Here is a 15,443-nt window from a genome sequence, read left to right as displayed (position 1 = left end):
TTGAGGAGTCAGTTCTATTGTGTTGCCAATTTTCAAGTTTTCACTCTTATCACCAAAAGTGTTCTGCCACTCTCAGACTCCTTTGACCTTCCATGACTGGTTCAGCTCCTTCCTCATATTCTCTTCTACCCACTTTCTTTTTTTTCTTCTTCTTCTTCTTACTTTCCATCGTGGTAACATACGAGGTGTATTCAAAAAGTATCTAACCTTATTTTTCCCGCGTAAACCAATGAGGCGCGGGAAACTTCCTTCAGTGTAGATGTAGAGGGGACACTTATGCGCAATCGTGAATTTTTTTCCCCGCCCACAGAAAGCGTAAGTCGCTTGCAGTCGGCCAACGAGTGAAGACGTGTAGTGTTCGGTCGTCGGATTTCAGTTTGTGTAAAATGATAGAAAAACTTGAGCAGCGATATTGCATCAAATTTTGCCAAAAGCTTGGAGATACCCAAGCGGAAACCATTCAACTGGATCGGAACATTTAATTTTGAACGAGAATTTTGGCATGAAGAGAGAGTCCGCAAATTTTAATTCAGACTTCCATCGCCAAACACACCATTTCTGTGTGTCGTCAGGCTCCCTACTCACCCGACATAGCTCCGTGTGACTTTTGGTTATTTCTCAAGCTGAAAATGCCATTAAAAGAGACCCGATTTCCCCATGCCGTAAGCGTCAGTGGACCACCGATGGACAACTAGAGACATCTGCAGCGAGGATCTCCGGTGGCCCCACTTCCGTTTTGAAAATTATACCACCAGCAGCAGGGACACACCGGAACGCCAATGAACCACAAAATTACTCCCCAAAATACGTTAAATCACCTATATGCGTGATTTGTTTACATTAAGGTGAGCCCAAAAAACACTTTAAAAAAAGTACTCGAGGGTAGGCACGAATCACCAACCGCAGCGTGTTCTTCTGACTTAGCCACGGAGGCGATGAAGAAAACATCGCCTATAGAGGGATAAATTGTTGAAGTCGTTTTAATTTGGCTAATCAGAGTTCTATTTTCAGTGTGTATATTCGATGATAACCGTTTGGGATAAGATAAAATGCGTTCATTTAATTTTATAACAGAATGACCCGCGCCTATTTACTTTATTTCATAGTTCTCCCATATTCAATTTCTAATGATCGGCGACAGTTGACATCTAAATACGCACTCATCTCAAGATTTTTCACTTCATGATGTAGAGGCAGAGTTGATCTCGACCCCCGAAGCTCACTTTAGGAACAATTCGTCTGGAAAAAATAATAAGTATAATAAAAACCGCATGCTCATGACTGGTGGTAGTTCGTGTTGATTTCTTCGCGATTCTCCGCAAGGAAACAAAAGAGCGCGGGACCAAAATGAAGTCGCTGCTACGCGATGGTAACTTCAACACCCCAACTCTAGATATCTGTTTCGACTCGACGAAACCCTACCACTAGTGGCACACTAGCGGTAATCCTTCGGCGTGTGGCTATAGCGACGATCCACATTTACTGGCAAGTGGGCTAGTACACTGTAAAAAATAATTTCTTAAATTTGAGAAACCGTTTCTTATCTGTGTACCGAGACAATATTTTCTTAGAAATGAGATTTGCAATTCTCATTCATAAGGAAAGTAACAGTATATTTTCTCGTTTCGGTTTATACAACCTCATCTACTTTTCTTCATTTCTCATTAATGAGAGTCTCAAACTCTTGTTTCTAAGAAAAGATATTATCGGTGCACAGATAAGAAACGGTTTCTGACTTAAGATAGTATTTTTAACAGTGTAGGTTTTGACGACGTTTACGGCATGGGGTTGAGTCAAGAGAAAACATGCAGAATGCGACGCCACAGTTCTCACCATTCCAAAAACTGCGTTCAAGAAATGTTTCCAACAATGGCGGGAGGGCTGTGAGAAGTGTGCATTACCAAGGAGACTAATTTGAAGGGAATTAATGTTTCGGATTTCCAAATCAGTAAATGTATTTTTGCCAACCAAAGGTTCGAAACTTTATGAATACATTTCGTATGCTTGAAAAAAAAACAAGAACGAGGAACGCTACACTTATAAAATGTTCATAAGAAAAACATTGTGTCCTTGTCCTGTACTGGGAAATTAATATGTTAACATATAACATCGGATCCCTTAGTAACACTTTTCGTAATTTAATATTTATTACCATACTTGGGTACATCACACACATATATGTAACAAAATGTTCACCCGCTTAACCGTAAGACCGACACAGTAGACAAAACTTTAAAAACAGCACCGACGTAAACTAAAATTCAACTTTCCACAATGGGCGGACCTAAGTCACAACTTGCTTACTTGTAGCTCGCGCCAAGTAGACTTTGCAGTAGACAAACACCGTGTGCGTGGGTTTTCTCGGGGTTCTCCCGTTTCCTTCGACTTTCTTCATTCCACCATTTCCTTCATTTCTCATAATCACCTTCTCCTTTAGCCTAGCTGGCATAACCATGGGACGTAAAACTGAAATATTTCATTCCATCTCATTTTGCTGACTTGTACCTTCTATTTAAACAAAGCGATGAGAACCAACACGCGTATGCCATCTACTTATTTATTTTGTAATAACTTATGGAAGTTATTACAAAATAAATACAAATGTGATTTAAAAAGTAATTAACAAGAAACCAAGACAACATGATAAGTCATCAATTACCGTTGAGTTCATTTTTCTAGTCGCTGCGTCAACCTAAATTTTCGGGTAATTCAAATTCTGGTCACACTGTGATTTCTATGGATGGCAACACTGAAAATTCTTCCGATTCATATTTTCGGGTGTAGAATAATATTATCTATTATTGTGGTAAGTTACATTTCATTATCTCTTTCCACTTACCAAAAACTGGCAAAAGAAAAATTGTTAGCTTTTGAAAAATATTTAGTAGTCTGCTCCCTTAAGCGGTTTAGCCTGGGCAAGAATTAGTGAAAACTTCTTTTATATAGAGAGATTATGTACACTGTGAACTATGGCATTATACAAATCGTTATCAAAATAATAGTAACACCTGAAAAAAGTGCAATTTACCAAATTAGTATCGCATTGCACAATCTTTGGCTTTTAAAACAGCTCTGATGCGACATGGGATGGAGTGCCCTGATAGAGGATGGAGGCATAAACTTCTTTTGGATTTGTGTCTCTAAAATAGACCACATACAGTGGCGTATTTAGGGGAGTGGCTTCCGGGCTTAAGCCCCCCTCCCCGAAATCTTACTTAGTATATTAAAGTAAATGAAATATCTTGCTGAATTTTCACATTTCCAGGCACATCCCCTCCCGAAACAAAATCGTAAATACGCCACTGACCACATATGTTAAAGTTCGTGGACTGAGCAGACCAGGGAGGTATTCAAACCAATGTTTCTCGAATGTTCCGATGCTCCATCAGGGCGTTTTTGCCAGAAACAATATCTGGACCCTAGAATGAACAGTTCCATAAAATGGCGACATACCGGTAATCACGAGCAGTGACACGACCGTTAAGCATCAGCACAGGGCCCAATGAATCCAGGATACTGCGGCCCTAAATATCTCAGAGCCAGTCGCCAAATTTCATAGTTCGGCGGAGATAGTGTGAATCAGAGGCTTCTCTGGGCATTCGCCCCACATAAACACAGTCCGTGGTTTGAAACGAGGTGAACAATGGCTCATCCGACCGTATCACACGTTTCTAGCCATCAGTGGTGCATGTTGCATGTTTATGATACTATCAGCGTCGTGGTCCAATGTTATGGTTGATTATCAATGATTTCGCCCTTGGAATACGACCCTATATGTCATGTCATGAAACTCGCGGTGATCTGTTATTGTTAACATAGGCTGTGGGAGGTGCTGCTTCAGCTCCTTCGTTACTTCCACCGCAGTCACACGATGCTTCTGAGTAACAATCCGCTTTAATGAACGACAGGATTTGTCACTGATAACTGAGTTTCTACCGCGCACTGTTCCTCTTCGGCGATACCTACATCACCTTAGATACTGTCGCTCTCGACACATCCAACAACTTGCCGCTTTCGTCACGCTTGCACCACATAACCGAGGTTCCCCGTCTGCTCAATTCACTGCTCACTGCTCCTGAAGTAATAGGGAGTTCATCATTACCAGCAACCCGGCCTAGTTTCCAACTCCAGGTATTTCTGTAATTTTCGCAACCGCCTGTATAAGATACGAGGAGGTATGAAAAAGTTCGTGTAATCACCTAGAAGGTGACGAGCTACGAACCTCCTCAGATATGCATTTTATTGCTAGGTCCTTGTATGTTAACCATACAAATTCAGGACTCGATAGAATAACTCTCATTTCTGAGGTTGAACTGTGGTTTCAGAGCCAAGCTTCAGACTTTACAAAAGGGCAGGCACTTTCACTTTACCGAAAATGAAGAACGGCTGGCAGAAATACGTCACTAGGCAGGGTGACTACGTAGAGAAGGATTAATACCATCAGTGGCGTATTTACGATTTTGTTTCGGAGGGGGCTTTGCTAACTTTCGGGGAGGGGCTTTGCCTGAAAATGTGAAAATTCAGCAAGATATTTCATATACTTTACTATAGTAAGATTTCGGGGGGGGCTTAGGCCCGGAAGCCCCCTAAATACGCCACTGAATACCATCATTGTGTCAGAGTTCTCCAGAGGTGATTTGTAGATGATTGCACGAACTTTTTGATACTCCCTTATATACACATAATGCTTATTTAAGCATTATTATTATTATTATTATTATTATTATTATTATTATTATTATTATTATTATTATTATTATTATTATTATTATTATTATTTTAAAAAAAATAGTTGCTCTCACTACCTTCGGCTCGCTATAGATTAAAATCGTTGTTAATTAAAACCTGCATGCTAGCGCCATCTGTTGGTGGCAGATACGCAGTACAGGTACAGGGAATAATAAACCTATCAGAGAGACTGTGTATAGCGAGATACACAGACTAAGACGTTTCTTTAAAATACGGATAATATCGATAAGAACTTGCATTTGAACATACTCCAGATGAAATTTTGTCTACGCCACTGGTATGTTGCATAATACGTAAGGCTTGAAATTTCATTTACATGGGAAGTTCAAGTCTCGACGTCCAGTTAGTTGACTGGCTTAGAGCTTAACGTCTTTCTCAGGACCGATGTTATATGAGGCTTGGCCTAAAACTTAACGTGGAATACGAGCCACAAGAGCTAACACTGGGAATAGAGCCTAAACATATAGCCACGATGCAACTCCATGTTCACATACAACTATGTGCTCTATGCATGCATATATGCTACTACATTAACTATATTGATTAAATACGATAATGCAAAAGCTGGCGATACTTACTTGAGACATTATAGCTGTATTTTATCCAGTCTCCTCAATTTCATGGGGGTCTAAAGTTCTAGGAGGGAGACCATTACTTACATGCTACACCCAGTGGTGTTATTCTAATTTTTAACAACCGGTTATATATATATATATATATATATATATATATATATATATATATATATATATATATATATATATATATATATATATATATATATATATCAAGAGAGACAGAGAGAAAGAGAAATAGTAGATGGATAAATGTAGGGATGGCTACGAGTCGAGCTAAAACTCGACTCGACTCGAAACTCGAAGCGAATTGAAGTCGAGTCAAAGGTAATTTTCTCGAGTCGAGTTCCGAGCCGAGTCACTGTTTTGAGGTCGAGTTCCGAATCGTGTCGAGTTTGATACATGGCTCGGTCGTTTTAACTCCTTTTGAAATCATGGTCTGATTAGACTGGAAAGCGAAATCTATGAGAAATGTAAGCAGTAATATGGAATATTTTTAGTGTTGCTCACGAGCTGGGACACTGCTCGCATCTCGTTTCGTCTCGTTTAACAAGACGACAATGAATTTTTATAACGAGACAGCCTCAAAGGTCGTGAGCACCAATGCAGATACCAGTATATACTGTAGTTCTTTCCACCAAGGCTGAGATCTGCACGATCTAACTTTTGAGCTGAAGCAGAAGCCCAACCCAAGTAGTGATGTTAGCTGGATCAGTTCGGTTCAGCTGAGCGAGCAGCTCGAGCCGGCTCGGTTGAGATGAAGCAATGACTCGGCTCAGGTGAGCCATAGGCTTGAGCCGTCTCGGTTGCGACGAGCCATCAGCCCGGTTTGTTTCGCCTCGAGCCGACTCGGTTGAGTTATCTGTTGGCTCGGCTCTATAGTGAATGAGCTGTGAACCGAGCCGCTAGAGCCGTTAAGAACCCTAAACCCGAGCCGAGCAGGTTTCAACATATTTGGCCGGCGCCCTCTAACTTTTAACGATTTCTGGTTCGAGCCCGAATACTTCCTCCTCCGGAACTCAAACTCAGAACCTGTGAACGATGCCCTTGCCTCCTAGACTTCACGATTACCGAGGTCAGCAGACAACTAGTTTTTAGTATTCAGATACAAACCGCCTATCATTCATGTTTATACACAGTGGTGTTATAATAATAATAATAATAATAATAATAATAATAATAATAATAATAATAATAATAATAATAATAATAATAATAATAATAATAAAAGTTGTAGTAGTAGTAAGTATCATTGATAATAATTATATTGTCTGTGTAGAATACTTGAAGAAAGTATTTGAAACTACACAAGCATTTAGCTCGACTCGAGTCAGATTCGAGTCGAGTTTCAAGTCGAGTTGGAGGAAATTTTTCGTGCCGAGTTCTCGAGTCGAGCTCAAAGATGTCTGCTTCGAGTCGAGTCGAGTTTCAATGAAAACTCGCTCCAACTCGCTCGGACCCATCCCTAGATAGATGTAACTTTCTTACGAAACAAACCATACAAGGTAGACAGACTTTTTTTTTAATAGATGCCACTAGTGACAAGTAGAGATCCTACACTACACAGCATCTTAATACAAGTGGTGTGACAAAATTAGGTAGCACTGCGAATATCTTTAAACGAATTATCCAAGATAGATGGTTGTCAAGAAGTATTGGAAACACTTTAATCCAGCAATGGATCAACAATTGTTGACAATGGTATTGCGCGTTTCAAATATAAATAACCCTCACCACTACACCCACGTGATCCCAGTTCTCATTCTTGATATCTGAGCATTTGAGATTAAGAAATAAACGCTTATACCTCGTTCTGAGAGATTATATGTTTAACACTACAGCTGTAAGAGTTTCTAAAAACAAAGAAGTTAAACTAGAATTTACTGTTTCTGTGTATAACTGGGTAAAATGTCTAGATATAACATAGGTACGTAAACGGTTCTGCGAACTGGAATTATTTTAACAACCGGTTCTAGTGAACCGGTTCGAAACGGCTGAATAGCACCACTGGCCACACCTATATCTTCCCAAACTTTTGGGGGAATTTTAAAACTTTGGAGATGAATTCCGCCCCTGACATGTCTGGATAAAACATTGATTATAGATAGCGTATTCGCATTGAACTTATTTGTATAAAACAAACTGACAATAGCGTCTTTGTAGCAAATTATGACTTGTGTGTTCGATGTGGTCTAAATGTTTATCAGTCTGTAACCATTTCTTTTTCTCAATGTAGCTTACAATGAAAGAATGTTTTTAGAGAACAAAATATATTATTTAGTAAACTAATCTATGTTTTTGAGATGATTTTCGTTCGTTCTTGTTAGTTCGCGAAAACAAAGCCAATGGAATTGTAAAGACTTATTCTTTGAGAGTGAAGAACATATTGACAACACAGACCATTTCACCGAGTGATATTTTGTAAATCCTAAATAATAATTACGTAGAGAAAGTCTAGAATAATTTTTACTTTCGCATTATTTTGAACAATGTGGAAAAGAGGGAATCGACTGATAAGCACCAGGAGGAGGATTTATCACCCTCCTCCCCCCTACCCCGAGTTTCAGATTTCTGTCAATTGTAAACTTATACTAATATACATTCTAACAAAAAGCTTTGAACTGTTATGTCAGTGCAGAACTTTGCCCTCTCAATAGGCCTGTATCCACGGGGGGCTAGGGTGGGCCGCCCCCCATAAATTTTCACTGTCCCCCCTAAAATTTTCGCGGTAGGTTTGCAAATGAACTATAATATGGTTGGTTCTGACCCCCCTAACTTCCACCGGGCCCCCTACATTTTTGGGCTGACTACCGGCCTGCCTCTCAACCCTAAGCAAAATCTGAAATGAGTCTGGTGATGAGCACCCAAACATCAATATTTCACAAGGCATAAAAAAAGACTGGCAGCCCAAAATGTCAGAAAAATATTGCTCTTCAATTATCTGTTTCTTTGCTCAAGTTCAGTTGCTTCCATTATAGCTTTTGAGATTTCCTGCATGTTGATCAGAAGGTTGCAAATTTCCCACAATATAAATTGCTACTTTACCTTATTTCATGCGCACCCTTGGTGCTCAACATAGACGTGTATTGAAAGTCCTCCTTACCAGGATAAATCTCTTATTATCTCAATGAATGATACATATATCAAATAATAGTGTAAAACTAATTGCGAAGGGAAGATAACCTATAAGATATACACACAATAAGCTATTTCGGCAGCTTTGTCTGAAGTTACCCCCATATTGTCTGAAGTTACCCCATATTGTCTGAAGTTACCCCATATTACCTGAAGTTACCCCCATATTACCTGAAGTTACCCCCATATTACCTGAAGTTACCCCCATATTGTCTGAAGTTACCCCCATATTCTGTGAAGTTACCCCCATATTACCGAAGACCTAAGGGGGACACGATGGCTCAGTGATAGAGCGATCACCTTTGGTATGAGTAGCTGGTTCGATTCCTGGCCACGTGAATTTACGCTGGACATCATCTGTAAGTTTTATCAGAGTATTCCCCTTTCCTCCCACATTCCCATACCTCTAATTCTTTCATAATCATTCATCATTCATCCCTCTTCTTTAGCCTATAGGGCATGATCTTAATCGCAGTTCGCAAAACAAAAAAATCCATATCATTTTCACTACCTGTAACATCTATCGGGTGTTGCAAAATAAGTGTTACAACTCTTGGGAGGTGACTCCTACCACTGAGACAAGAAAAAAAGTTCTCTTGAACTTTCGCCTATCGGACATAGTTTCAGATCTACAAGGTGCCGAAAGCGTGGGAAAATGAGTTTCGGACGCCAATAGTTCGGAAACTATCCAACATAAAGAGGGCGGGTAAAAGATTCACTGAAGAAATCATACCTGCTGTATTGAATTTTGCATGTTTCACAATCTTACCATGCACGCGCAAGGGATTCCCCAAAGGAACGTAGGGAGTCCTGGATAATCTGCCAAATGAAAATTGATCTAAATGGATATGAATTGATAGTGTTTCTACCAGGTAACAATAATTCGTTTGTATTAAGTCGATATCTGGAACAAATACAAAATGGCGGACACCTTCATGCACGTTGTGTTTGGTTGCATAATCGCCAAGTACGGATGCTGGCCAACAGTGAAATTCTGAGTATTAGGTGTAGCAAATTTGTACTAAAATGCTCTAGAAAGACATCTCGAGTGTCGGTAGAGCACAACAGATGAAGCAGGGTGATTCACAAGTGTGGAAACACGTAACGAAAAATGCTCAGAAATTAACTCATACTTAGTAAACGTGAGTTCAAAGCGTCGGAAATGTAAGGATTAACGTCAAGAACATGAAAGCCAATTCACCAATAATATTCCCTCAAACCGAAGCAATGTGATGTGCACGGTTGCATACGAATAAGGATGCAACAACTGAGACCAAGTTAAAATTGTGCAAGGGGACTCACTAAGAAACTAAGTAAACTAAATGAATATCTCTAGTGGGATCGCATGATCGATATTGAAATGTGGTTAATGTGTGTGTTGATATCGACATGTAGCTAATGGACAAATGTGAACATGTGCCACTACTGCTGGGACACCGTCCCACGTGGGAAAAATAGGAAAATAACTACTCGGGTGTTGATGCTGAGGCCGTGGGCTCCCAGTGGGATTGGAAACTGCGACTACGCGAGCGAAAGCGAGCACTCTAGCCCTGAGGCTCGAGGGAGCCTGACTTTCTCTGTATTCATTTCTTTAAGGAGTACCCACTTTGTTTGGCAAGTGCTCTTGTACAACCTCCCGTCATGCTTGTGTGTTTCATTTTGTTACTCCTACTGCACAGTTGTAAACAATCAAAGGTTTAAGACGTTTCTTCCTATTTCTCATGTCATATGTATGGTGTTCCAGCTGTAGTGTTACATGCGCCAAATTGGTTCATTTTCGTCTTGGCATGTGCACTGTGTGTAAGATACACGTTTCTGGAGGTATTTTCCTATATTTTGAGTACGTCATATGTCCCAGAAGATGTGGGGCATGATACAAGTTTGTTATTTTCACGCTCTTTCAGAATTTGAACCATGGAAAAGAGATTTCTTTTCATATGTCTCGATTATGGGATAATGTCCAAAACAAAGAGGGACATTAATACAATCGTGTTGTATTTACGTTCTACCAAAAAGTGCACCAGATGTAATAGCAGAATGTACAACGTTATTTTCCTAGTTTTCACACGTGAGACGGTGTCCCAGCAGTAGTGGAACATGTTCACATGTGTCCATTAGCTACATGTCGATATCAACACACACATTGGCCACATTTCAAGATCGATTATGCGATCCCACTAGAGACATTCATTTAGTTTTCCCAGTTTCTTAGTGAGTCCCCTTGCACAATTTCAACTTGGCCTCAGTTGTTGCACCCTTATTGGTATGCAACCGTGCACATCATATTTAATCGCATTGATGTAATATTATTGGTGAATCGGCAATGGCTTTCATGTTCTTGATGCTATTCCTTACATTTCCGACGCTTTGAACTCACGTTTACTTAGTATGAGTGCATTTCTGGGCATTTTTCGTTACGTGTTTCCACACATGTGAATCACCCTGCTTCATCTGTTGTTTTCTACCGACACTCCAGATGTCTTTCTAGAGCATTTGAGAACAAATTCGCTACACTTAATACTCAGAACGTCACTGTTGGCCAGCATCCGTACTTGGCGATTATGCAACCACACACAACTTGCATGAAGATATCCGCCATTTTGTATTTGTTCCAGATATCGACTTAATACAAACGAATTATTGTTACCTGGTAGAAACACTATCAATTCATATCCATTTAGATCAATTTTCATTTGGCAGATTATCCGGGACTCCCTACGTTCCTTTGGGGAATCCCTTGCGCGTGCATAGTAAGATTGTGAAACATGCAAAATTCAATACAGCAGGTACGACTTCTTCAGTGAATCTTTTACCCGCCCTCTTTATGTTGGATAGTTTCCGAACTATTGGCGTCCGAAACTCATTTTCCCACGCTTTCGGCACCTTGTAGATCTGAAACTATGTCCGATAGGCGAAAGTTCAAGAGAACTTTTTTTCTTGTCTCAGTGGTAGGAGTCACCTCCCAAGAGTTGTAACACTTATTTTGCAACACCCGATATAATAACCTGTAACACCCATAATAACGTACAAATACATAAGCAAACACTGTTTCTATCCCATATACAGTGTTTTGTCCTATTTTTTTTGTATATACCCACCATCGCTGATCCGCGTGCTCCTTGCGGACTCGCCGACGCGATACCGCGCAGGCCCCTATGCTGCTCTCCTACTCTGACTCGGTTAAGTAGCATTCGTGCTTCTTAGTGGAAACCTAGCACAAATTGGTTAGACTAATACTGTTTGCACAACAGTTTTTATGGTATATGTTCACTAAAGCTCTCCTAAAGTGAATCTGCACCGAGGAGTGCACGTCCACACCCCAAAAATGATTGTTTCATGTACAGAGATTAGATTTATTGAATAATAAGTATATATGTAATGAATTTATGTATGGATCCGTGCAACAAAATCTGCACCCTGTCGTTTTTATGGCATAAATCTATATGCTGTATTTATATTTACAACGAATTTGCACCCAATAATTCAACTCCTGCCTTAAGAAACACTTTCTAAGGTAGTAAAAGTGAAATTCCTGATGAAAAAAGTGAATAGGGGTATAGCATGTATGTAAGTATGATCATCTAACTAGAACTCCACGCCACTTTGTTTGCCTTTGGAAAAATGACAACCAAACTGGAGACCTAACATGTCGTACCTTAATGTAAAGCAAAAGTAATAGAAAAAATCAATTTGACAACACCTTGTAAAAATGATCGAAACTATCAAGCTGTTGTACGTGAAACGATTTAGCCCTATAAGAAAATACTAAACATATTTAATCAGCAGGAATATTTTATATTTCTCCATACAAAGTTTACAGTACTAAATAGTGTATAAGTGGAACGTTTAATTCATTGTTGTTGTGCTAGTTTTAATTAAAAAGATCATCTGTGTACAAAGACGCATTTGATCAACTGATAAGACATGATACAAAAAACACGAATATTAAATTTAGTTATAACTAAATGTTTTCATAAAATGTAATAAATAGTAGAAAGTTCTTGTTTAATTTATAATTACCTGAATTTATGCCTTCCTCTTCAGGAAATATATTTTTTGAGTATTTTATAAAACAATGTGGCATTTTTAAAAAATTATACCAGATTCCGGATCTGTCTACTTTGAATCTGAATTCTGTGATGAAACTTCACACTTCTCTTCGTCTTTATCTTCCTCTTCCTACAGTGTATGTCTGATTTTATTTATTAGAAAACAATCAGTGTAGGCCATAAATTTAGCACACTGTTTAAGTTGAATAACTAACCAGAAAGCACAGAAGATGAATCAGAGTTATCGGCAGTGGCGAAGCGTAATCCAAGTAGGGTAGGCTCAATAAACTAATAACATAAATAACATTTAATGTATCATAAAATGTTTAAAATTATAATCAGAATTCTATTTTCGTTATTGAGTTTAACAAAAAAAAAAAAAAAACTACCAAGTTTATTTATTTTAAAGAACTTTCTTAGCTGTATTTCTAACACTCTTTAGAGCTAAATTTATGTGCATATTTACATAGTATTTTTATTATTGTTGTTGTTGCCTAACTTAACAAGAAAGGATTAATATTTATATAAGCAAAAATAGACTGAAAGTATTATTATTATTATTATTATTATTATTATTATTATTATTATTATTATTATTATTATTATTATTATTATTATTATATTTACATGGAGAAAAACACGCAATATACTGTATATTAATGGAATATTACCATTTGGCTCCACTACAAATATTTTGAAGAGCAGTTCATATTTTCTTCTGTCTGGGATTTGCAGAGAGATGAGGGGAATTTCCTCCATACTTGCTGTTTTCATTTCCCACATCTTTGAAAATGGAAGGAGAGGAAAAGTAAGTACATTCTTACAGTTAACTGTCAAATTTCTTGGATAAGCGTTTGTTACTTGCATCTCCCACTTTAAAAAATGAAATGAAATATTTGAGTTTTACGTCCCATGCGTATGCTGGTTAGGCTAAAGGAGACGGTGATGATTAGAAATGAATGAAATGGTGTAATGAAGAAAGTAGGAGGACCCTGAGAAATTCTACGAGCACGATGTTTGTCCACCAGAAAGACCACACGGTGCGAGCTGGGATCGAACCAGCTACCCCAAGCACCAGAGGTGAACGTTCTACCACTGAGCCACCATCCTTCCCACTTTAAAGTAAGTACAATACTGCATTTAATTAATGCATCACGTCATAATGACTCCACTAGAAATGTTAATGCTCAGAAGGAATTTTATTTGAATCAACGCTTGATATTTAATCTTGTATTCTGTGCAGTGACATATTTAAGAGTGTGGCTTCAGGGCTTAAGCACTCACCGAAATTTTATCTCAACTTTTTATTGTTTTATATGCACTGCAGAATTTTCACATTTGCAAGAATAAAGTTAACAAAGCCCCTCCCGAAACAAGCAAAGTCCCCGAAACAAAATCGTAAATACCCACGACTGACTCTATCAAATGGAAGACTCAACTAAAATTACTCACAAATATAATTATTTTATCCTGTACGGCAGCGTTTGATAAATTTATACATATGTTTAATATATCAGACTTATATTCTACAAGGGGGTCGCGGTGGCTCAGTGGTATTGCGTTCACCTCCGGTGCTTGGGGTCCCTGGTTCGATCCCAGCTCGCGCCGTGTGGACTGTGACGGACAAACATCGTGCTCGTGGGTTTTCTCGGGGTTCTCCCGTTTCCTCCCACTTTCTTCATTCCACCATTTCATTCATTTCTCATCTTCACCGTCTCCTTTATCCTAACCGCCATAAGCGTGGGACGTTAAACTTAAAGATTTCATTTCATTTCATTGTTTACTCTATAAGCTATTATGGACCAGACCTCAGGTAGGGAGAAAACCAGCTACTCTGAATAACTCATGAGAGTACATACCTAAATTAAACAAATTATCAATAATAGAAACACATAATTGTACACAGAAACTTCTTACATTGTGTTAAGGAAATCATTTTATAACATACTAGCAGCGTTCACCCCGCTTCGCTGCGGTCACCCCGGAACGCAATAAACTTTGTTACTTAGATAATTTTTACTTTTTCGCTTTCAAATTGCAGTAAATGTTAACATTATAGCGCCTGCCATTTATGTTAACCCGCCGAGTGACACGGTCATGCGGGTTGCATATAAATACGTTTATTTTTATACCTATGATGAACTAACAAAGGATTTGTACGTTATGGACACTTGAATGGTCAATTATCTCAAGACACTGGTAATTAAAAATTAAAGTGATATGATAAAAACCATCTAGGGTCCAAATCCTAATAACCCCCCAAAAATGAAAGAAATTGGTTCAGCCGTATTAGCGTGATGAGCTAACAAAGGATTTGTGCGTTCTCTTTTATATAATAGATTAGCATTGGAAGATGCCTTCAACGCTAAACCTAAACTCCCAGAGGCGAGCCTTCGCACCTTCCCAACAATGCGTGTAACCCCCAGCGAGCTTCGCTCACTGAACAGCACAGCCCGTAAACCTGTCTAGCGAGCTGGTGAGGCTCATATGGAAGGGTCTCCAAGTGTTTCAAACCTACTATTTTGTTACCGAAAAACCGAAATGTTGAAGTACTGGCTATTTTATAAGAAACCAAAGATAAAGAAAATATACGGTAGAAAACAGGGTAAGCATGGCCTGAGAGCCTCGTAGTGCGCTTCGCCACTGGTTACCAGTAGCAAATAATACGAGGAATGTTCAAGTTATAACCAGAATTTCTTTTTCTCTATCACATAGAGAATGTAAATTAGTTATTATTCTTTTTCAAGGTACTTCCCATGTACACGCACACACTTGTCCCATAGGTGTGGGAGTGCTCGTATTCTGCGCCATGGGATTCTTTGGGACGATCTTTAAGCCATTTCAGTACACACGTTTTGACTTCGTCGTCGGTGTGGAATTTTTGGCCCCTAAGTGCTTCTTGAGGGGGCCAAAAAGATGGAAGTCGCAAGGCGAC

The 15,443-nt window shown here is 39.0% G+C and overlaps 1 protein-coding gene across 2 annotated transcripts in view; it reads right to left on the bottom strand.

The window, feature by feature from the left end:
- LOC145670404 (uncharacterized) overlaps nt 1–12,627 on the bottom strand; it is a 60,566-nt gene extending 47,939 nt beyond the window's left edge. For both annotated transcript variants that reach the window (XM_081739055.1, XM_081739050.1), the window contains exon 1: nt 12,480–12,627. In XM_081739055.1, coding sequence (XP_081595181.1) covers nt 12,480–12,543 — 64 coding nt within the window. In that variant the 5' untranslated portion in view covers nt 12,544–12,627. The remainder of the gene's footprint in view (nt 1–12,479) is intronic.
- Between the last annotated feature and the right edge of the window lie 2,816 nt (nt 12,628–15,443).

Source organism: Thermobia domestica, chromosome 2 (assembly GCF_964235325.1).
Source record: "Thermobia domestica chromosome 2, izTheDome1.hap1.1, whole genome shotgun sequence".
NCBI lineage: Eukaryota > Metazoa > Arthropoda > Insecta > Zygentoma > Lepismatidae > Thermobia > Thermobia domestica.
The sequence above is the reverse complement of the archived record's forward strand: the minus strand, read 5'-3'. Positions and strand labels throughout refer to the sequence as shown.